Raw genomic sequence first — 21,811 nt, 5'->3', positions numbered from 1 at the left:
TTTAAGCAATCTGTGCTACCACACAAGTTTTGACCCTTGGAGCTATTTGCTGTGTGGTCAATGTACAATCATTCATTTGATAAAAGGCTGGATAACAAGCACTGGAGTTCAGAAATCTACACGGGCACTTGGTAAAGGTGCTGGATGCTCCCCCCAGATAAGCCCCACCTGTTTCTATCAGAAAAGCTTTGGCATCTCTATTGCCTTTGAGAAGGATCTGCCAAGCTCCCATAGCCCCTTCAGGTTCATGGAAATTGATTTTGTTCTCTGATCTCACATAGCCATCACCAAGGCAAAATCTTCTGAAGCCTGCCTGTACGCAGAGACGGTGCTTCTCGGCCTGAGCATCCACAGCCTGTGGCATTCCTCCCGATTCCTGCTTTGGAAAGAGCATGAGGAGAAGCAGACAAATTCACTGACAAAGAAAAAAGTGGTAAGGCAGCACGGGTGCACCTGGACAGAAGTCTGACGTGCATTTCTCATTGATACCAGAGCCTACTACAACCATTTGCAAAGGTGTATGGATTACACCTCACTGCAAGGCTTTGACAGCCCCTAGACCTGCCTGCTGCTCTTCCATCACTCACTAACTGAGAAAGAGGGTACCAAGTTACACAATGTTACACCAAATAACTTCAAATACGCATAATGAAAAAGGCAAGCACGGAGCATACTTTATCAGTGAGAAGGTATAGCTGCTTACACAGAAAATGGAAAGTGAGGAAAAAAGTGAGAGAAAAATAATTTCTTTCATGAGTATTTGCCTAACCCACCCTAAACGGGAACTGGATTCCTCTCGACAACACAAAATTCCACCCTTGTGAACACAGAAATCTACCAGGGCATGACTTAAAAACAGAGCATGACCCACCTGAGGTAGCTTCTTGTGAGCACAGTTTACGCCTCCAATTAAAATGATGTTGGGCATCAAAGGTCTTGGATAATCTAGCACAAAATCTAACCTCATGAGCCAAATGGAACCCTGGCGTAAGAGATCCTGCACAGTCACGTCCCGCTGGAGGAACTCAGAAGCCAGTTTCGCATATGGTTGAAAGGCAAAATCACAGAGAAAATAATTTGGGATGTCAACGATTAAATTCTTCACCCGCTGGAAAAAGTTCATGTGGTCCGTAAGGTCTGTAAATGCCCTGGGGACATAAGAAGGAGGATTGGGACATTGAGTGGCTTCAAAATCCAAACCACATGGTATTCCTCTTAAATAAAACACAGAAGGAATTGAAAGATGCTCAGCCAGTATCTGCCCGCAGGGTAGTACAGGGTCTGTAAGGACAGCGTCAAACCTGCCCTCCTCAAGGTATCTGACAAGCTCTTTGTTGTACAGTAAGTGTGCACAGCTGGAGATCACCAAATCAGAGACTCTTTTCATACCTTGGTACACTTTAATAAATCTTTCCAGAAAAGATCCTTCTTGAAGTACATCTCGTAAAAATGACTGGAAATTTGTATCCATCTCTTCCTTTTTGAAAGGGACTGAGTATATTTTCATAACAAAATTCTTTGTTGGCTTTATGTGCAAACTGACTTCAGGTGCAACAACGACTATTTCGTGTCCCTTCTGACTGAGAACGTCCAACACTTCCCGCAGGCTGAACCAAGGACTCCCATCCACCGGCACCACCAGCAGCTTCCCACCAGCAGCCAAACTGAGCACGGACAGGAGCAGAACCAGCGCTGTCATGACTTGCGGATGAGCACTGAGCACCGGGGCCATTTCTGCTGAAATCTGGTGAGAGCTGCCCAGGAAGAATATCCCCAGCCCCACAGTTTTAAGCAGTCCGTGCTGTGGTTCTCCTGGTGATCTTTAGACTTATTTGCTGTGTGGTAAATCTATAATGATGGGTATGGCAAAACTGGATAAGAGGTGTTAAAGTTCAGCTAATTTGGCAAATAGTAATCAGAGCAACAGCTAGACTGGGAAACACCCACCTCTCTATTAGGGGAATACTGGGTTTTAAGGAAATGAGGGGTCCTTCAACAAGTGGTCTGCTCAAAAGTGCAGATTAACAGATCATTCATTTTCCGTACAAGAATTTTGAGTATAGGAAATTTCCTCCCCTCCCTACAGTCCAAATCATTTTCTATTTGTAAAAGATTAGAAAAATATTAATGCTTCCCATGGGAAATCATCTGGTTTCTTTATCAGTTTTATATCTTGACACTGCAATGAAAATGGAAAATTGGCTATGAAAGTTCATTTCACTGAAAGGCCTCTTTTTGGAAGGATGAAGTAGGGGCTGGAAGAAGGAAAGACAAGGGCATGTTTTTTGCCACATATATTTAAACTGGATTAACACCTCAGAAATACTGTTCTGGATCAATCAGGGAAGATCATGCCCCAGGGCCATGAAACAAAACAACACTAATGCATACACAAGATTTGCAGTCAGCCCTAATTTTGAAAATTATTGCATAGAAGTAATTTTGACCATACAATAATTTACTATGGAGGTTGATATCATGCACCAGAATTTTTTTAAGGACATTTAACGAACTACTGAATTTCTAGGTACACCCTTTGTAGGGAAACTTTTCAGATGGCAGCTTAAGCTGTTGCAGACAGCTGAGCGATAGCTAGCAGCTACAAAAACCCCCATCAGTTTTGCAGAAAATTGTGTAAAGAATCCATGCAGTGAAAGGATAAGCCTAGACTGAAAAAGCAACCAGCACATTACCTACCAACTGATGAGTTATAATATTTTATTTCTACATTATGAAAGGATGATTCTATTAACTGAAAAGATTCATTATTTTTAAAAATAAATTGTGACAGTAAAACAAATCATTTCAGGTAATAATACCGATCTGGCAAATATCAGCAGCAGATCTGCCTGCTAAGATGGGGATCACCCTCACTGGTAGCTGTGTGCCTCGTTAGCAAGAGTACAGTGATAAACCACTTTTAGTTAGCCCAAAGAAAATTGTGTAAGCAAAAATGCTTAGATCCTGCTAATGCTGTAGAAGAGTACCTGCAGGAGTGGGAGAGAATTAAAATCAGCCCAGTTTTTCACCTATTTTCTTTGTCTTTACAGTACACCTTACTGCACATATAAATCCCACAAACTCATGTATACAATTATATGCACACAAAGCATTTGCAAACAGCATTCTCCCTTCAAATGTTAATATATTTTATCAAGGAAATCACTGACCTGAGATAATGGCTTTTTCTTTCCACAGTTTATACCTCCAATGAAAACTATGTTGGGCATCACTGGCATGGGATATTCAAAAACAAAATCCATTCTTTTAAGCCAAATGGATCCATGGCTTAAGAGCTCCTTCATTGTTACTGGTCTGTGGAGAACATCTGAGGCCATAAGTTCAAATGGCAAATAGGCAAAATTGCAAAGAAAGGATTCTGATGACTTGAGAAATAAGTTTTCCACACGTTGGATAAATGTCATGTGGTCTGAGTTGTCTGTAAATGTTCTTGGGATGTAGGAAGGTGGGTCTGGACACTGGGTAGCCTGCAAATCAAAACTGCAGGGGAGTCCCCTTAAAAAGAAAACAGATGGGACAGAGAGATGCAGAGCCAGTATTTGTCCGCATGGTACAACAGGATCTGTGAGAACAGCATCAAATTTACTCCCTTCGAGATACTGCATCAGATCCTTATTGTGCAGTAAACTGGTACAGGAGGAGGCGTAGAGACCAGAGATGACTTGAACTTTTTCATAAAGCGCAGCAATTCTTTGAAGAAAAGGTCTTCTCTCAAAAAGATCATTTGCAAATGAATGCATGCTTGCTCCCAGTTCTTCCCTCGTTAAAGGTACTGGATATGTTTTCAAAGTGTAATATTCAGATGCCTTCACGTTCAAGTTTACTTCTGGTGCGACAACAACAATTTCGTGCTCTTTCTGGCTGAGGGCTGCCAGCAGCAAGCGCATGCTGAGCCAGTGACTCCCATCCATTGGCACCACCAACAGTTTTCCACCATCAGCCAAACAAAACAGAGACAGGAAAACCAAAACCCCCGCAGAAACTAAGTAATTGTATTTACTTACATAAGCCATGCTCCTAGAAATCCCAGGTCTGTTCATCTGCCCAGACCCAACAGATTTTAAGTAGTACCACAGCCCCCTGCCAGATTCTCACATTCCCCCTTAACGATCCAGCTTTTCCAGCAAAACCAGTCACCAGTAACCATTCAAGGCATTGATGAATCATTTAAGGAATGTGATAAATCAACTTGGGTTGGGCAGAACTGGGCTTGGTATCTGAGTCTCCCTTCAGATGGGTCCTTTCTGATTGATCCCCTGTGCTGATTAACGTTAGACTGAAAATAAAATCAGACTTTGCAAAAACAAAATCCCAAGTCTCTGAATAGTGCTGGCACTTGGAAGTAACTGGGCTTGCTGAAAGCAGGTACTAAAATGCTTTCTTGCTTTCCTTCTTTTCATTCTTTCTTTCTTCTTGATAAGCTGTTCTGAAATGCTTGTCCAGTTTATGTTTAAAAAGATAGAATTATGCCACGATACAGCACAACATCTGTGCAATTCCTAAGGAGGAGGCTCTGTGATTTACATATAGCTCAGCACTGGGGCCAGGTACAACACCAGGTACAAATCTATTACAATAAGCAGCACTGCGTCAGGGGCTTGCATCAGTGAAGGAAAAACCACCAAATCTGTGCTGCCATGCACAACACTTCTTTGTTCTGATCCTGACCTATTTCTCTGTGCATTTCTCAATCATTTTCTTCTTCCAGGAGCAATAGGAAGGAAAAGTCTGTAACAGCCATCTGGTTTCTGTGATAGACAGTAAACTGTTTGTTCATCAAATTCCATTAAAGATACTGGGAACTCGTGACATGTTATTCCATAAACTATGTAGGTCTAAACTTAATCTTAACTATTACACTGTGTAACGACTAACTGACTGCAAGTACTTATCTAAGTTGAAATGCTGAAGCAAGGACTCCTACTATGCAAAAGACTGAAAAGAGGGAGAAAGAGAAGAAGGACAAAAGGGAGAAAGACAAAGGGGAGAAGAAAAAGAAAAAAGGAGGTAGTGTCTATATTCTGTAAGATATAAACAAAAACTTTGTGAACCACTCTCAGGAAAGCAGGAAATACAAGGAGTTGGTGACGCGAAGAAGACCCGGATGGAGCGACCCCCTAACTGCAAAGTACGCAGACGCAGAGTACACCCCTCAGAGAGACCCGATACCGGAAAGCGGAAAATATAAAAAAGACGGACCCTCGGGAAATGAGTGCGCGCCGTTGGTGGAGCAAGGACTCCCCGGCCGCCCAGCACTGTTTTACTTGTTACCACTTACTAAATAAACAATTGAAATTTTAATTGACTCTGACTCACATCAGTTTGAGAAATCTACTTATAACAGTTTCAGGCCAGGAATTTATTTTAAATGATAAGAGGTGGTGTTATTACTTCAGATGAAACACTAGAAGTAAGATACCATGTCTGAGCAGTTAACAAGTACTTGCCAACCTTTATATTATATATAATATATATTTATATTTATATATTATATATAAAGCTTGCCAACCTTTATATTATATATATATATTGCCGTTAGATGTAACTGTGTGATTCAGAGGCATAGTCAGAAAAGAAGAAATCAGACTGAAGAATTAGTACTTTTGCAATAAATATTGCTGCTGAACTATGATCTTTAGCCCCTGAGCAAGATGAGAATGAGAGTGAGATTTGTCTTCAGAGGAAAGTCTGATTTTAAGCTGGAGCTGCCACATGGCCTTGCCTCCAGGCAGGTTCACTTGCTGCCTTCCCAGAGGATCTGCCTGGCTTTGTCCCTGAGGAGCCATTAAGCAACTCTGATGGACAGAACAGATAGGAAAAAGCACTGCCCTAATAAAAGTGGCCATGTGGAGGGCTGACAGCAATTTGAAAGAGACTTTTGGGAAAAAATAGTTCTGAACACTAGCAGCTCAACAGAAATAAACAGTACTTTCAACGGGAAGCATCAGGTGAAGTACCGGAAGGAGTAAAGCAAAGCCTGAGGGCAGTTAAGGTTGGCCCTGGGGAAGATGTGCCAGGCTTCTAAAATGCAAACCCATTTTCTTGTTAAGTTTCACTCATTCGTGTTCACAAAGGCCTATGAATTTGAGGGAAGAATAAGAGTGGTGACAGGCAGGAGGAATCCATTCCCTAAGACTGGGGAAAGCTGGCAAGTGAAAAAAAGTTAAAAGGAAGAATAGAGGAGAGTGTTTATTTTTAAGTAACATTCACAAAGGATAAAACTTTATCCTTTCTAGGAAACAATGTGATTTATTACTGAAACGGCTGGATGACACTAACTACAGATTCATCATCTGCTGAGGAGAGCTGTCTCCTCCTGTAGCTCCCTTTCCACTTAATCTCTGGCTTCACATGAGGCTGTTCTACTTAACAGCACAAGCAAGCAAGAATATACATCACACACAGCAACAAGCTAATGTACATCATGAGCACCAACAAGCTAACATACATCACATGCATGCCTTTATCAAGAACTTTTTAGATCACAGATGCTCAAGCAACCACCCATCATCATTTCCCAATCCAAACTGGATGTCTCCTGAAAATGCAGTTGAGAATTCAGCTGTCTAGTTTTTGTGATGGAAGATGTTGTTAGATGAAAACCTTCACCATAAAATATTAGCTTTCGACTCAAACACAAGACTGCTGTTACAGAAAAGAGCACATGATGCTACTGCACATAACCCAGTGAGTTATTTTTCTAACTGGATAAGTAGCTAATGCTCTTGAAGAAATACTCTACTGCCTCTTATGCGAGGCAAAGAATTTTTTGAAGAGCCGTTTATAATTCACTTGCCCTTTTTGCATTAATTCCTGGGCAAGATGGTGTTTGTGTACCTGACTTCAGCTGGAATTAAACACAGCATAGCACATGATCCCCTCACCAAACAAAATCCCCATGTTGGGCAGACCCAAGGAAAGGAGGTAGAGTCACATCTTGTTCTCCTGGTCTGTTTTTCATGTGGATTAGCTATACAGAAATTGCTAATCTAAATTATGTCTTTAGGTAAGAAACATCCATATCAAACATGCTATTAAACCTCACCCAGATCATGCATGTGTATGACTGCCAGAACTTTTCCCTTGTTACACCTTTCCCAGCCCATCACTGACCTGAGATAATGGTTTCTTCTGTCCACAGTTTATGCCTCCAATGAAAATCATATTGGGCATTACAGGCATGGGGTAGTCAAAGACAAAGTCGAGTCTCTTCAGCCAAATGGATCCATGACTTAAAAGCTGTGTCATTGTCATTGGCTTTTGGAGAAAGTCTGAGGCCAAGCTTTCAAATGGTGAAAAGATTATACTGCAGGTAAAATACTCTGAAATGCTAATCAGGAAGTTTTTCACTCTCTGAGAGAACGTCATATGATCTGTATTGACTGAGAGCATTCGTGGGACGTAGGATGGTGGGTCTGGACTCTGAGCAGCGTGAATGTCTATAGCGCATGGGACACCCCGCAAGAAGAAAACAGTAGGGATAGAAAAGTGCAAAGCAATGATCTGACCACAGGGTGTCAGAGGATCTGTGAAGATGGCATCAAATTTGCTTTCTTCAATGTATTTCATCATCTCTTTGTTGTACAGTAAGGAGCTGCAGGAAGATTGAAACATGGCAGAACTCTTTCGGAAATTATCCCAAGTATTCAAAAATCGGACCAGGAAAGACTCTTCGCTAAAACAGTCTGCACTAAGTGAGTGTATAAGTTCTTGCATCTCTTCCTTTTTGAAAGGTACAGGATACGTTTTCATTTCATATATCCCTGAAGAATCTATCACTATTTTGCTGTCTGGTGCGATAACAACTATTTCATGGCCTCTCTTGCTCAGCTCAGCCAGCACTTCCTTCATACTCAGCCAGTGACTGCCTTCCATCGGGATCACCAGCAGTTTCCCAGCAGCGGCAGGACTCAGGCAGCACAAGAAGAGGAGCAGCACCGCCACCAGCATGTTGCGAGCTGGACAGACAGAAACCCATGCACAAGAGAGGCCAGGGGTGGTTCACAAGCTTTTGTAGCTTTGCTCCACCTATGCAAACACACCACTTGGCAATGCTTTCTTATGATACCTCTGCCCTTTTGACTCACCTCACATTTCAGGCAGTCACAAGTTTGCATGCAATGGAGTCATGGTAGATGATTAATGATTATGTTTGTACTTCAAAAGCGGGTCTGCACGAGCACAAGAAAGGGGCTGTTGTTTCCTATCATACACTTTGCCTGCCCAAGCTGAGACTACAACTCAATGCTTCACCCTCTCTTCTTCTTCCTACAGTAGGACCACAGCCTCATGACACTTCTAACCATCAGCAACGCAGCAACTTTTGCTGACATTTACTGACAACACGCTCTAAGTTGCACAGGAATCCACGAAAGACATGTATACAGAGTGGATGGACAGAATCACTGCTGACCCCACATGGTAGTACTGGGTCTATAACGAGCACACTAAAATCACTCTTCCATCTGCTGTTGGAGTTCTTTATGCCACTGAAGGCTGACAGAGTTGTCACAGAGTGCAGTAATTTGGTATTTTTTTATAAGTATTTTATTTTCCCATTAAGCTGAGGCAAGCTGTGCAGTGAAACATAACTTACAGTAAAGTTAAATATGAGAAATCAATGTTAAAGTACCTGGGGTTTGTTTTTTGCTTTTTTTTTTTTTTTTTTAAATAACCAAATTCTGTTGGTACAACTGAGAAAAATTAATTCTTTTTTTCATTGATGCAAACATGCATTTTTTTTGAAGATAAGTAGCCAACAGAAAATCTTTCCCTGTCTCCACATTTAACTTCCATCTAACCTCTTACCCCATCAGGTGTAAAACTAAGTTACAAAACAGCAATTCACCGTTGTACCTCAGATAACATAAACCAGCAAATATTTCTAATTCATGAACTCACGAGTTCACGGCCAATGTCAGTTCAGTTCATGACTGTAACAGTTCATCAACTCTGTGGGTCCAGGTCCTTCTTGGTTGTACATTGCTGGGTTTTTCAATGTTGGTGTTTTAATTTGCAATAAACTGCAATAAATGGTGTTCAATTTGCAATAAACTGCTTATCTCTGAGTTGGACTGGTTGTGATGTGTGGATCTCTTCTAACCTGGGTAGCAAACAGTGAGAGAAGAGGATAGCAAATGGGTACCTCAGCAGCTACTTGTTATATGAGTAGCACTAAAACTAGAACTAAAATGTTTGTTGAGGCAGCCTGAAAGTTTTGGTTTTGTCTACTGGATTTGTTTCCCTGTTGTTAGATGGAATTGCTCACCCCCTTATGCTCTGGGTCTTGCAAGAAGGAGAAGGTTGCTCAAATGCAAGAGTGTGTGGATGATGTGATTTGATTTCCCAGCTTTCTGGATGATGGATCAGGCTTATACATTTTGTCAGCAGGAATCCTTGTGTAATTGAACTCAGTCCCTTTTTGATGCTAAACAGTGTCAGGCAAAAGGATTACAGTAAAAAATGCGGATTGATAGCTGCTAACAGGAACCTGCCTGATTGCTCCCTTACACAGCTATGGAGATACACTGGCATTCACCTGCACAGGATGAGTTTGGCTAGCATGACTTCAGAGGAAAAACAACCCATGAAAGTGATGACTGCAAGTTGGAAAGTAACCTTCCTCTTAAGTCTTTGTGGTAGCAAGAAGCAGCAGACAGCTAAGCAAATCACAGAACACAGATAATTTCTAGGGCAGCTCTCTCCTACACAGTGAATCGAAATCATATGAAAATGATTGTATGTGATCCTGAAATTAATGACTGTATCCTAACAGAAAGTCAGGTGACATTTAAGTCTGCCCAGGTAACTGTAATTGGAATATTTCCTAACTTTTGTCGGGCCATGTGTTTGATATTTGTAAATTTAATACTCTTATAGCCTTTCTAGACTTGCATAGACCTCTGTCAAATACTGACTCATGTTAGAGAAGGTGTTTTAATTTAACCAGAAGACAAACTTCCCACAGAAAGGGAAGCTAAGGCAGTAGATACATCTGATATGAGGGAATTTTTTGTTGAAAGAACTGTGGTTTACAGCTTCCTTCAATATCTCTTCCTCAAAATATGGGAGGCAAAGGAATGTGGACAAGAGCAAACTGAGGAGGACAATGAGATGTTTGGTTTGAGCAGCCATTTCAGGTTGATACGTACTGTGCATTTGAAGATGTACAATGCATGATGGTTAAACTTTCTTTTTCAAAAAGAAAGTTCAAAATTAGAGCTGCTTTTACTTGCCTGATGTGTTGTGTATTTTGGCACTGTAATATAAGGCAGATATGAACATTATTGTCTGCTTTAAAGGTGCTCAACATCCTTTACAAAAGCATAATAAACAGATGCTGACATGGGATCAGGCTCCTCTGAACCAACACCTTGAATATTGCACAGAAAAAACGACCCAAGTGTTTGGTTCATGAACAGAGTGATGATTACTGCTTCAGTGCTGAAAATAGAAGAGTTCCCCTATAGCTGTACTAATTTAGCTACCCATGTTAGCAAATTAACAGAACGCGCAGACATGACGGGATCCCTTCTGAGGTCACACAAAGTGATGTTTGGGTTGTGCAGGCTTTTGAAAAGTGTGTCGCTGTGTATCAGGTATGTGTGGGCGCTTTGGTACTGCTTACTGTATTCTCTGGCTTCTTGCCAAAGTCTTTGATTTCCACTTTAATTGCATACTTCAGAGGAGCAGTTAGAAACGTCTCCTTATCAGAGCTTCCCAGATGCTGCTGGCTCTGGCAGGAGGGTTTCAGAACGGGACCTGTTTTCTTAATCCTTGTGCTGGAGGGACAAATGACAGGGTCTTTATTCAGTTACACTTCTCCTTTACTTGAGTAGCTACCAACTGAAATCTGGGGTTATTTTAATGTTTTAAGTTAACCAGTTGTTTAAGTAAGTAATGGTATGTTAGGTTAAAAAAAACATGAACAACTTTAAAAGGTTGCTCTAGCTTACATTTCTGAACTTTGCTTTGATCAAATCATGAGCTTTGTTTTTACAAGCTGCCCAAAAAAAGCAACTTTGCATTAACTTTGGCTAAAGATGAGATCTTCATCAAAGTGTCTCAGGGCTCACAGTCTGAGTTCATTTGCGATGTCCCCCTAATGAGGGACCACTTACCATGCCAGCCTTCAGGTACTTCTGGAGTCATTAGAGGATGACACTGGCACAGGACCTCTGCTCAGTCAAGGTACTGGGTCTGATTTCCTGCAAGCCTTGTCTAAAATCTCCAGACACATTAGGACTTGGCAACTGGATTTATGTGTCTGTTAATGAATATGTAATTGCTATGGAGACAGATGTCTGTGCAAAGTGCAGGGCAAGAGGAAATGCAGCCTGAGGCAGCCAGTGAGGTTATTTTAGTCAATGAGTAAGTGCAGCCTGTGTTCCCTCAGGCCCAGTCCTGTGGTCCCATGTTCTCCCACTCCCTCCGAGACTGCAGGCTGTGGACGACGCTTATGGCTCAGGAGGGTCAGGGAATTTGGAATTTAATTCTCAGCCCTGTTCTGGATAAGATCATATGCCCAGTTCTGCAAAAGCATGAGCTCCTCAGCACCCTGATGCCTTCGGGGACTCCGCGGGACCACAGCAGAAACGGCAGAAAGGAGCCCTCTTCTGGAATGAGGCCACAATGCCGGATTTCTCTGTGGAAAACTATGGCAAGAGGTGTAACAGAAGGGTCTGTGGCTTAAGCTCCTCGTCTGAAAAAAGAAACCACATTTTGAATCTCTTGTTCTCTTTCCTAGTCATCCTAATTTTTTGTTTTCTTGTCTGTTGAGCAATGAGCTACCGGGTTTCGGAGAACTATCTACTCTTATCATATGGTTGTATTTCTGAACAGTAATGATCAACCCAGGTCTTACCACTGTGTATGGATAGGTAGATTTTTTTCTCTCATATGACTCACTTCACATTTGTTTACACTCTACTGCATTATTGCCTTGTTGCCGCGCTCTGTTCAAAGTCAAATAGGAGAAATTCTTCTGCTCTCTGTAGAAAATGTAGCTACAAAAAGCGGGCTGAAGGTAGGAGGAATACACAAGTTTTTTCCAGGTTTGAAACATGTGATTTCCACCAAATGACAATTTCAGTGTGAAGACAGAAGATGGTAGGTATAAAATGAGGGCAGAATGACTCTACCCTTCTAACAAGGTTAGAAACTGCAGCTCCGAGACCTTCAAGATATAGAAGTGAAGACTTACATCATGCAACCAGCAAGAATTTGCCTTTTAAATCTCAAACTATGAAGTGCCACTCTCTTGAGCCTAACATTTATATTATTATTCTAATATTCTAATTTATAATATTACTTTTTATTTGCCTTATTCTTTACTTAGTGGACTCTGCATAAGCCTGTCAAAGAATATAAAAGAAATCTGAAAGAAGAAAGAAAAAAACCCTTCATCTCAAAGATCTTTTACTGCAATTGTGCAGTGATAGTGTGTGACCACAATTCAAAAGTGAGGGAGTAATCTCATAGGAAAGAGATTTGTGTCCTGCTTTGTGCCTAGAAAGATGTAGTGCTCTTAATTTGTTTAGAGACTATACGGTATCTATCAAGACAGACTTAAATCTCTAGATTAGCTTTAAAAACCCTGCAGAACAATTCTGGTAAAAGCAAATGTCAAGAAATAGGTATGAAAACTTATCTGAGTTTTGCATACAAGTGTCACCAAATACAATATTTTAGATTAATTCTTCCCATTTCAACATGACATTTATTGTTCACTATGATCTACAAACAGAAATAACTTAACATAGACAGCCAGTTTGGAAACTATATGTTATGAAAACACAACCAAAACAAATTAACTGACTTTGAGCCTAGAGTTAAGAACAGAAGATGACTCTCAGAGCATGGTCTTTGGGATTTTGGTCAGGTGAAAGAAATATATGCCAGACTCCATGAAAATGAAATCAAAACTGCATCTGGTTGGTGAATAATACACATTCACCGAGGACAGTAATTTGTAGCTGGCAAATGAAGTCCATTTTTTGTTGGACTTGCCAGAAAATCCTCATTAATCCAAGTCATCTGCCTCCATCAAGGTAATTTGATTTCAGCCTGTGGAAAACAACTGCCAAAACCTGATTGTATTAAACCATTACCAGAAATAAAAAAAATTCAATAGCACTAAACTTCCAGAAACAATGTAATCACATTTCATTAGAAAATGTGTAATTTGGAGGAAAAAGAACATACCTTAGACAGTGGTTTCCTCTGAGCACAGTTTATACCTCCAATAAAGACCATATTGGGCATCACTGGTCTGACGTACTCAAACACAAAGTCAAATCTCAGAAGCCAAACGGAAGCAGAGTTCAGGAGGTCGAGCAGGGATATATCTCTCTGAAGAACTTCAGAGGAAAACTTTATTGCTTCTTCATAGAAACCGTTACAGTACCCAAGCTCCAGGAGGGAAACCAGTGCATTTTCCACTCTCTGGAAAAAAGTCATGTGGTCCGAGTTGAAGGTAAATAGTCTCGGGATGTAGGACAGAGGACTTGGGCACTGCGGTGCTTTGTAGTGTAAGTTGCAAGGAAATCCTCTCATGAAGAACACAAACGGAAGAGAAAAATACTTAGCGAGTGTTGCTCCGCACATAAAAACGGGGTCTGTTAGGACAGCATCAAAGCCACTTTGATTCAAGTACTGCAGGGTCTCCTTGCTGCTGAACAGGTCCTTGCACTGAACAAAGAACGTACGGAAAACATGCACTGAGCTGTTGTATAGTGCTAGAGTGTTCAGTGGGAAAGGCAGGTCCTTCAGGTGAGTGGCAACGTACTCATGAAAGGCATTATCCAGCTCTTCTAACGTGTAAGACACAGGGTATGTTTTCACCGTGTATGCCTGTGTTGTTTCCATCTGCCAGTTTACTTCTGGTACAACCACCACCACTTCGTGTCCTCTCTCGATGAGCTTTTCAACCACATGCTGCATGCTAAGCCAGTGGCTTCCAGCCATGGGCACCACCAGGAGTTTCCCTCCATCTGAGAGGCCAGGAAGGAGGAGGATAAAAATCCAGGCACAGCAAAGCCTCAGAGTCATGTTCCTGTGGTCAGAGTACAGACTGTGGAAGAGTATTCTTCAGGCTGTAGCTTGAAGAAGCTTTTGAAAGAAGCTGATGGGTTTATCAGCTGTGTTGTGCTGCTCTGTCATAATCTTCTAGTTAATGATTCACTGCTTTGGACTGTGGGTGCTTTGCTGGGTTTTTTTTGTTGTTGTTTCCTCCTTGCTTGTAAAGCCAGATGTGGTGACCTTTTCCTGTGCTGAGTCATCAGAGTTCCTCAGTGTTCAACAGCGAACTAGCTCCTCAACATGCCAGTCAGATTTCTTAGGACTTCTCTCTTGGTTGTTGATGTGTCCTTGGCCAGGACCAAGGAAGGTAAGTCTGGTGTGAACAACTCCAACACCACAGTAACAAACGAGAACACCCTCAACAAATTTCATTGTGGTTGGAGACATGGATGTTCAGATAATTTCTCTGAGGACAGAACAGTAGACCCTCAGGATAAGGGGAGAGGACAGAGGAACCAACTCTTCTGAGCTAGCAAGAATCTCCAGAGTCTACAGACACCAAGAAGAGACATTGAGAGAGGCTGACCTGGCAGCTGAGGCAGAGATCTGTGAAGCTGAAGCCCAGGTTCTTGCTTCAGAGCAGCAATGCAGTTGTTCCACAGCCTACAAGATGGCCCTCTCAGGCAGCTGAAAACTCCTCACCACTTGCCTATACATCAAGTAGAGGCCAGACATAAGACTAAATGTGTTTTAAGGACTACTACTCCTCATGTGGCTTGGACTGCTCAGTAGAGCCTCGGGTGTTGTGAGAGACTGGAATGTCCTATGAGTGTCTCAAAGATTGCTTGTGTCTGTGCAAACCTCCAAGAGAAGCTGCTGCGGCCTGTGAATTGGTCTGGGGGATGTCGCCCAGAGAAGTGGGAGTGTATTGAAGGATGCACCCCCCCACTTCTTTGTGGTTGCATTGCCCAGACTCTTCAGACAGCCTCAAAGGGGCAGAGCTGTGCTGAGCTGGCCCCATCCTGTAGCCATTTGTGGCTCTATTGTGTAGGCCAGACCCCATGCCTGCATTGCTAATGAACTGACAAGAGGCAATGTTCCTACCCTGAAGCCAGATGCAACAAAACCTGTGGGACCAGAGAAAAAAAACCTAAAGGTGAGCAGATATGCTAATCAGCAGATACGATGAATTTAAAAAGGCAGCAGAAAATTTTGCTCAGTGTGCATCTACCATCGAAGCCAGATCCGTGTGCACCCATCACCGAAGAACTGAAGACTGAGGACCAACGGGACGCCGCTGGATCCATGGTGGTGACTATTCTTGCAGCCCTATCCCGCATCCTTGCTTTATTTCTGTCTTTTCCTTCCATTCTGTCCTATTGCTACCTCTCTCCACTTCTTTCATAATAAAAACCTGTTTTGGGTATATGGCATTTGACCTCGTTTGTGTCTTAATCTCGCTCTTGGGATCGCATCGCAACCTCCCCCGACATTGGATCGGGACGGGTGTGAGCCCAGGTATCGGACCTGACTTACCTAACAAGTAGCTTCAGGCACAAGCGTGGGTTTGCAAGAGCCATCAGCTTCACAGCACTGCTTTTGATGTTATTGATCTGAAAAGATTAGATGCCTAAATGGCACTGTGACATGGAAAAATAATGAAACATAGAATATTTAGAGCCATGCAGCCTCTGTCCCTCAGGCACACTTCTTTTCTCTCCTGTACCGTGGTCAACTGATTATGTATCGTTTTCTGCATGTTTTCCTATGAGTCTTTTTATTTCTTTTTGCCACTTTACCAATGCCTGTAACTTTTTTCTTGTGTAGGGAAACTACTGAGTAAGTGGCAAAACACAGTTTTCTTTCAGCCACTTGATAACTTTTCTGAAAACAAAATATTTGAACTTCAGAACAGGGGGAGAAGGTCTGAGGGAAAAGTGAAAAAATACTCTCAGAATCTTCTATGCTATTACAAACTGTAAGGAAAATAAAAAGGAGTAATAACTAAAACATGTTATTATTTCCAGCTTTATATAAACTGCACTTAAATATGATAATTGGAAAAATGACCGGTTTAGTAAACAGCATTTTCTCACAAAAAGGTTGATTTTAATTTTTTTTATAATGGTTTTTTTTTTGGCATCCTCCCATTTACTGAAGAGGGGTAAGCAGACATCTGTTAGGGAAATGTCCTGCCCTCCCCTCCCTTCTGCAGCAGAACAAATTTGCCATCCAAACCTTCCAGCACTCTTAACATGATAGAAGTGGGTGCAAAAGCAAGCGCAGCTCAGGCGAAGTTAATCAGTACCTTAGAGGCGTTTCTGAGTGAGAGTTTGCTCAGTTGGCTTGGCTATCTGGCAAGGGTTTCCTGATGAGTTAAACTTTGCTGGGTTCAAGGGAGTGCAAGATAGAGTTGCTTACCTCTCACATGTGGTCACCGGTGCAAGAAGACAGTGGGAACTCTGAACTTGGGTAAGAAGTCACACAGCTGAGGGATGCCGGGGTATACGTGGACAATCAACCCCAAGAGAGAGGGGCTATGCTGGATGGCTGCAGCGGGAAGGAGGGACGTTGTGCTGGCACGACTGCTGCCTGCGGCTCTGTGGCCATGTTGGCACAATGCACATGATCACAGCAAAACTATAGTGAGAGTCACTGCTGGCAGCAAGTGAGGTGCCAACTGAGTCACTTGACTTGGTGGCAGCATTAGAAAGGCAGAAGTGAACACCTCCTTGTTTTCAAAGAGGGCGTTGGTCTTCTCTGATTACTGGCCAGGCTCAGCTGTATTTGAAATCCCAACGGCGGTACAAGCCCTGGCCTGCACCTGATGGGGCCACACAACCTCAGGGAGGGAACTGGACCAGAAGGGGCAGGAGAAGAAGCAGCCGCAGCCTCTCTGAGGGCTCTTCCTTGCAGCAAGTCCCTTGTGCTACAAGGCCAGTACATGGAGCTTCATCCCTGGCTATGTTTTTCAGAAAGCTTCAGCAGGGCCTGGCCTATGGTGGTGGCCTGAGAGGTCTGAGTCATGGCAGAGATGTGTTTCTCTCCTCTTCTGTCAGGTCCACCACCAGGCAGAAGCTGGGCCCGGGCAGGTTTGGCCTCCAGGACAAGAGGGAATGGCCTCAAGCTGCGCCAGGGCAGGGTCAGACTGGCTCTTAGGAAGTATTTCTTTCCAGAAGGGGTTGTTGGGCATTGGAATGGGCTGCCCAGGGCAGGGGGGGAGTCCCCATCCCTGGAGGGGTTGAAGAGTCGGGTTGACCCAGCGCTGAGGGATCTGGTGGAGTTGGGAACGGTCAGTGTGAGGTTCATGGTTGGACTGGAGGAGCTTCGAGGGCTTTTCCAACCGAGATGATTCTGTGATTCCTCCTGATGCCTGCTAGTTGATGCCTGCAAGCAGTTGTTAATTGCTGTAAGGGGCCTCAGATAAGAATGCACCCAAGGACATAATTTTTGCAACTGTGATGGGTACATCCTGGGGAGGGCAGAGAAACCAGCAGACACCTGTGGTAGTCAAAGATAAGAAAGCTGAGAAACTTTACAGACAGAGCAATGAGCCGACGCCTTATATGAAAAAAACCCTCAGAGTTCATGGAAAGGACACTAAGAGACACCTCTTCAACCACCACTAGGGACCACCATAGACCACCAAAGACCCCCAGGGAAGCCCCTCAGAGACCCTTCCTCAGATTTTAGTACGCTTGCACAATGTATTAACATATGCATTAGATCCTCTGGAAATAGGTGTGTACTTCTTGGAAATTATATGAATATTCATTTCTTTTATTGTATATAGTAAGTGTGCTTTTGTCTTTCGGCATGCATGTTAGGTGGAGCGATCCCCTGTGCATCCGGTGCTACAATAAAGAATGCCTGCCTTCTAAAACTTCAAACTAAGCCTGAGGGGGATCTTTTGAGACCGAATTTATGGTAACACTCCAGGCCCTCGGGCTGGCGAGGCAGCGCAGGCCGCGGGGTCTCCATGGCAACCCTTGCCGCCGTCCCCCCGCCACCAGCAGGCCGACTCCCAGTATGCACCGCGGCCGGCGGGAAACTACATCCCCCAGAAGGCCTTGCGGGGAGCCACCCCCTCCCGGCGGGCAGCGCGGCTCCCCCCGCCGGCGCCGTGACGCCGCACTACCACTCCCGGCAGGCCCCGGGGCCGCGGGGCCGCTCGGGCTGCGGTTAGTATCGGCGCCCGTCCCCGGCGCTTCCTTCCCGCCCTTTGCGGGAGGCGTCCCTGGCTCTGTGGAGTGAGGGGGCGCCGCTGGTCTCTCGCCGGGTCTTCGCCAGGTGCGTGAAGTCCCGGAGCCGCGGCGGCCTTTAGGTCCCAGCGTGCTTTGCGCGGCGCCACAACAAACGTGGCGGCGGCCGCGGGGCCGTGGCGGTAGGCGCTGGCCCGGCTCCATGTGCTGTCTCTGAGCGGTGAGTCCGGCTAGGAGGCGGCGGGGGACCGTGCCCCTTCAGCCCCCCGCGCTGTGGGCCGCTCGGGGGGCGGGCGGCAGGCCCAGGGCACCGGTCCTCGTCTTCTCTTCGGTACCGGTGAGATTGCGTCTGAAGACTGGGCTCAGCTCCGTGGGGCTCCGGGGCTGGAGCATATGGGAGGGGGAGCCGGGTGAGTTCGTCCTGGAGGCGAGGTGGAGACCTTACTGCTGTCGGGAGGGCATAGCTGCAGTCTGGTTCTTGCAGGGGGTGCGCTGAGGTAGGATGAGAGGTGTGAGACCCGAGTTACAACACCGGAGGTTCCCATCAGAGATCGGAATATAGGGCAGGGACTTGAAAGGGTTTGGGGATCTCCTTTCTTGGAGTTATTCCAACTTTGGCAGGACAAGGCCCTAATAAACGATGTGCTCTAAGTTGATCCTGCTTTGTGAGGGCATTGGGCCAGAGACATCATCCAGAGATTTGCTCTAATCTATATTACTGTATGATTTTTAAGGGAAGGAAGCTGCTAAGCAGCAGAGCTTTGAGGATTGAGAAATAAGGAGCGAGGGAGGATTTGGCACTGTCCTGCTAAAGTGCTTCTCTAGAGTGGTGGGTGGGTACAGCAGACTGTTCGTAAGATGATTGCTGTTTCCTAGATATGTGCTTTTTTATGGTGAACTAACCTATTAGAAGCAAGCTGTTGTGCATTTGGATGAGGAAAACAGGAAGGGTCATAATCTTTGGATGGCTAAATACTAAAGTGCAGCAGGTCTAGCTGGAAAAATGAATGAAGGCTGCGAGACAGTTTGGGAAGAGTGCTAAACCTAGTAATTTTGTCTGAAGCATGGGAAGTGGGACCTTTACAAACTTTTTTTTTTTAGGCAGTCAAGGTATAAGAGCTAGACAAGTCTAATGCAAAGAGATCAAAATTATTTCTTTCCTATCTTTGTTCATTGAGAAGTATCCCCAGCCATGTTATTTTATTTTGTGAGGGTTTATAAGGGCATATCTATTGTATGAAGTGCTGAAGAAGCATTATAGAACAAGCAGAGTGAACACTGCTATGCTGCTTCATAGTCAGCTGCTCTGAGCGTAGCCTTTTGCCTAAAAACTGCTCTACTGTGGGAAGGACTAAAATGGGCTTAATGTAATGTTATTTTATAAAAAGAGTTTAGGAGCTGCCTGATGAACTACCAGTTGGTTGAACAGGGAGCTATCAACTACATTCAGATTTTCAAGAGGCATTCAGCAAGGTTTGGCACTGAAAGCTCTTAAAGAAATTAAACTGACACAGGAGAAGAAATTTGTTGCTTGATTCAATAATTGGCTAAAAGATAGGAAACAGAAGCTCAACTGTCACAGAGGTGAGGGAGGGAGAGTTTCTTTGTATTTTCACTAGGGCCTGCATTCAAGCATATAATAAATACCAGAAATTAACAGTGAATGCTGAGATGATTAATTTTTCTTGTGAAATTGGCTGATATATTGCCGTAAAGGCAAGTGCCATCAGTGAAGCTTTAAAGTCTTTATGCTAACAGGCAGCTGAATGAAGCAATAGCAGGTGAGTCCAAAGAGGGGTAGCATGGGGCAGAGATGATCACAGCTTTACGGTTATATATACACACACACACACATGTGTATTTCTGTAAAGTGCATATATAGCAGTGAGGTTTGAAGAGAACATACAGGAGTGAGACCTTGGTGTAATAATAAACATTGCTTAAAAAAAGGTAGTTTAGTGCTTAACAGTTGTACAAAAAGAGAATAAACCAGAGCATTATTATTTAGCTATAGATGGCCATGGTTTGTGTGCATCTTGAATATTATAAGTAGATGTGGTCCTCTGATCTCAGAAACAGGTAAAGGAGAAGTTTAAGGGGTTTGGAGGAGGTAGATAATCGACGATAGGAAGCAAGTTCAGTTGTAGGAATGAATGTGTCTTTGGAAGCTTTTCTTTGGAAGAGATATCTGAGTGGAATGTAATAAAGATCTGTAAAATTGCACACGGAATGAAGGTGAATAAGGGATAATTCACTGCTTCAGTATAACTCCTTGATTACTCACTGCTAATGCAAGAACTACAGCATCCCAAATGAAATTATGGGGTGACAAGTACAAAACAAAAAGGAGCTAGTTTTGGGAGTCCTGGCACATGCTGAGAGGTTGCAAGGTTTCCAGAAAGGACTGACAAACTTTCCATAGGAATAATTAATTGCCATTGAGCTTCTGGCTCAAACATCTGGAAACAAAGATAATATTTTCATAAAATACCACTGTAGTTTTGACTATTTAATACACTTCCCATCTGAACTGGCCAATATGAGAGACAAGGTACTTGTGCACATGGGTTTGTTGAGTGACAGTGCAGAGATTTGGATGAGTTTGAGAGGCCTTACATACCTTTCCTGCAGGAAGCTGGGCAACTTGAGCACTAGTTAATTATAGGCGTTTAGGAGGATCTATTTATTTTGCTGTGCGTCTTTTTGCTTATGCAAAATTAAAATGATGTATTTGATTCTAGTTAAAAGTCTGTTCAGACTTGTACTAACATAAATGCTTTTAATTCACCCTTATGTTAGTGCACACTTTTTCTGTGGATCTGACATTTTTAGAATGAACAGAATAAGAGGAAAAAAGTTATGAACAAATGCTTCAGTCAGGGTTGAAAGGGTCATCTTGGAGGATTAGAGGTGGGTGGATTCATTTGCATTTTTAATAGTAAATAGATTATTTTGTACTTTTAAAGGACTATTTTGCCTTCACAATGTTTGGGAACTTATTTGAAGAGGATTTTTCCTTTATTTCGAACAATCATTGTGAAAAAGGGAAGAAATCAAAGCCCAGAGATTCTGAGCCTCCAGCTCCCAGGGATTTCACCAACCTAAGTGGTATCAAAAATCAGGGTGGGACCTGCTACCTCAATTCCCTTCTGCAGACTCTACTTTTCACACCTGAATTTAGAGGTAATGTGTTCAGAATCATCTTAAAGTAATACTGGAGTTGATATTTTACAGTGACTTGCATTTCTAGTTATTTATTAAAGAAGCACCACAAACAGATTGTTTTCAGGAATAGTTTATTTGAGTTTGCTTCAAATAAGTTATTACACGTTATTACGTGGAGCTGTTGGTCTGTAAAATTAGTATCATCACTTCTGCACTAAATGTAAGTATTGTAAACGTTACCTTTTCTTACAGGTGGACAGTTACAGTTTGTGTAAGTAAGAGAGGATATTGCTGTCTAAAGTGTCCTTTGTTTTTTTTTAATGCAACCCCTACAATTCCTGAAAAAAATATTTTGCCACCTAAAGACTTTAATGCTTACTTCTGCTTTATTGTTATAGCTTGAA

At 43.1% G+C, this 21,811-nt stretch overlaps 4 protein-coding genes across 11 annotated transcripts in view; 1 reads left to right on the top strand and 3 right to left on the bottom strand.

Annotated features, from left to right (window-relative positions):
• The window catches only part of LOC141945062 (UDP-glucuronosyltransferase 1A1-like), a 36,979-nt gene extending 22,870 nt beyond the window's left edge, over positions 1 to 14,109 (bottom strand). The window contains exon 1 of the mRNA XM_074872497.1: positions 13,225 to 14,109. Within this exon, the coding sequence (XP_074728598.1) occupies positions 13,225 to 14,070 (846 nt within the window). The 5' untranslated portion in view covers positions 14,071 to 14,109. The remainder of the gene's footprint in view (positions 1 to 13,224) is intronic.
• LOC141944914 (UDP-glucuronosyltransferase 1A1-like) lies at positions 73 to 7,983 on the bottom strand. Its single transcript, XM_074872228.1, has 4 exons — positions 7,135 to 7,983; positions 872 to 1,015; positions 320 to 379; positions 73 to 87 (listed from the first exon to the last, which is right to left on the bottom strand). The coding sequence occupies exons 1-4, from the start codon at positions 7,969 to 7,971 to the stop codon at positions 73 to 75; spliced, it is 1,056 nt and encodes a 351-aa protein (XP_074728329.1). The 5' UTR covers positions 7,972 to 7,983.
• On the bottom strand, positions 2,958 to 4,034 carry LOC141945015 (UDP-glucuronosyltransferase 1A1-like). Its single transcript, XM_074872347.1, has 2 exons — positions 3,171 to 4,034; positions 2,958 to 2,987 (listed from the first exon to the last, which is right to left on the bottom strand). The coding sequence occupies exons 1-2, from the start codon at positions 4,032 to 4,034 to the stop codon at positions 2,958 to 2,960; spliced, it is 894 nt and encodes a 297-aa protein (XP_074728448.1).
• Positions 14,110 to 18,188: 4,079 nt separating the features above from the next.
• The window catches only part of USP40 (ubiquitin specific peptidase 40), a 40,175-nt gene continuing 36,552 nt past the window's right edge, over positions 18,189 to 21,811 (top strand). For 5 of the 8 annotated variants that reach the window (XR_012629404.1, XR_012629406.1, XR_012629405.1 and 2 more), the window contains exons 1-2: positions 18,189 to 18,652; positions 21,209 to 21,425. Coding sequence is in view for 5 of the 8 variants with exons in the window: in XM_074872491.1 (XP_074728592.1) it covers positions 21,227 to 21,425 (199 nt within the window). In the remaining 3 variants the exon portion in view is untranslated. The remainder of the gene's footprint in view (positions 18,653 to 21,208; positions 21,426 to 21,811) is intronic. The other 3 variants (XM_074872489.1, XM_074872488.1, XM_074872487.1) reach the window with 3 other exon arrangements.

This window comes from Strix uralensis, chromosome 6 (assembly GCF_047716275.1).
Source record: "Strix uralensis isolate ZFMK-TIS-50842 chromosome 6, bStrUra1, whole genome shotgun sequence".
Taxonomy (NCBI): Eukaryota; Metazoa; Chordata; class Aves; order Strigiformes; family Strigidae; genus Strix; species Strix uralensis.
This window is presented reverse-complemented; position numbering and strand designations above follow the sequence as displayed.

What these genes read in the sequence shown, in the direction of transcription:
- LOC141945015 (XM_074872347.1), bottom strand. Translation starts at nt 4,034, where the DNA reads ATGGCTTATGTAAGTAAATACAATTACTTAGTTTCTGCGGGGGTTTTG. An exon ending in AGAAAAAGCCATTATCTCAG is followed by an intron (nt 2,988 to 3,170) that starts GTCAGTGATTTC and finishes CCACTCCTGCAG; the next exon opens with GTACTCTTCTACAGCATTAG.
- LOC141944914 (XM_074872228.1), bottom strand. Translation starts at nt 7,971, where the DNA reads ATGCTGGTGGCGGTGCTGCTCCTCTTCTTGTGCTGCCTGAGTCCTGCC. An exon ending in AGAAGAAACCATTATCTCAG is followed by an intron (nt 1,016 to 7,134) that starts GTCAGTGATGGG and finishes GAGTTCCTCCAG; the next exon opens with CGGGACGTGACTGTGCAGGA. An exon ending in CTCACAAGAAGCTACCTCAG is followed by an intron (nt 380 to 871) that starts GTGGGTCATGCT and finishes CTCTTTCCAAAG; the next exon opens with CAGGAATCGGGAGGAATGCC.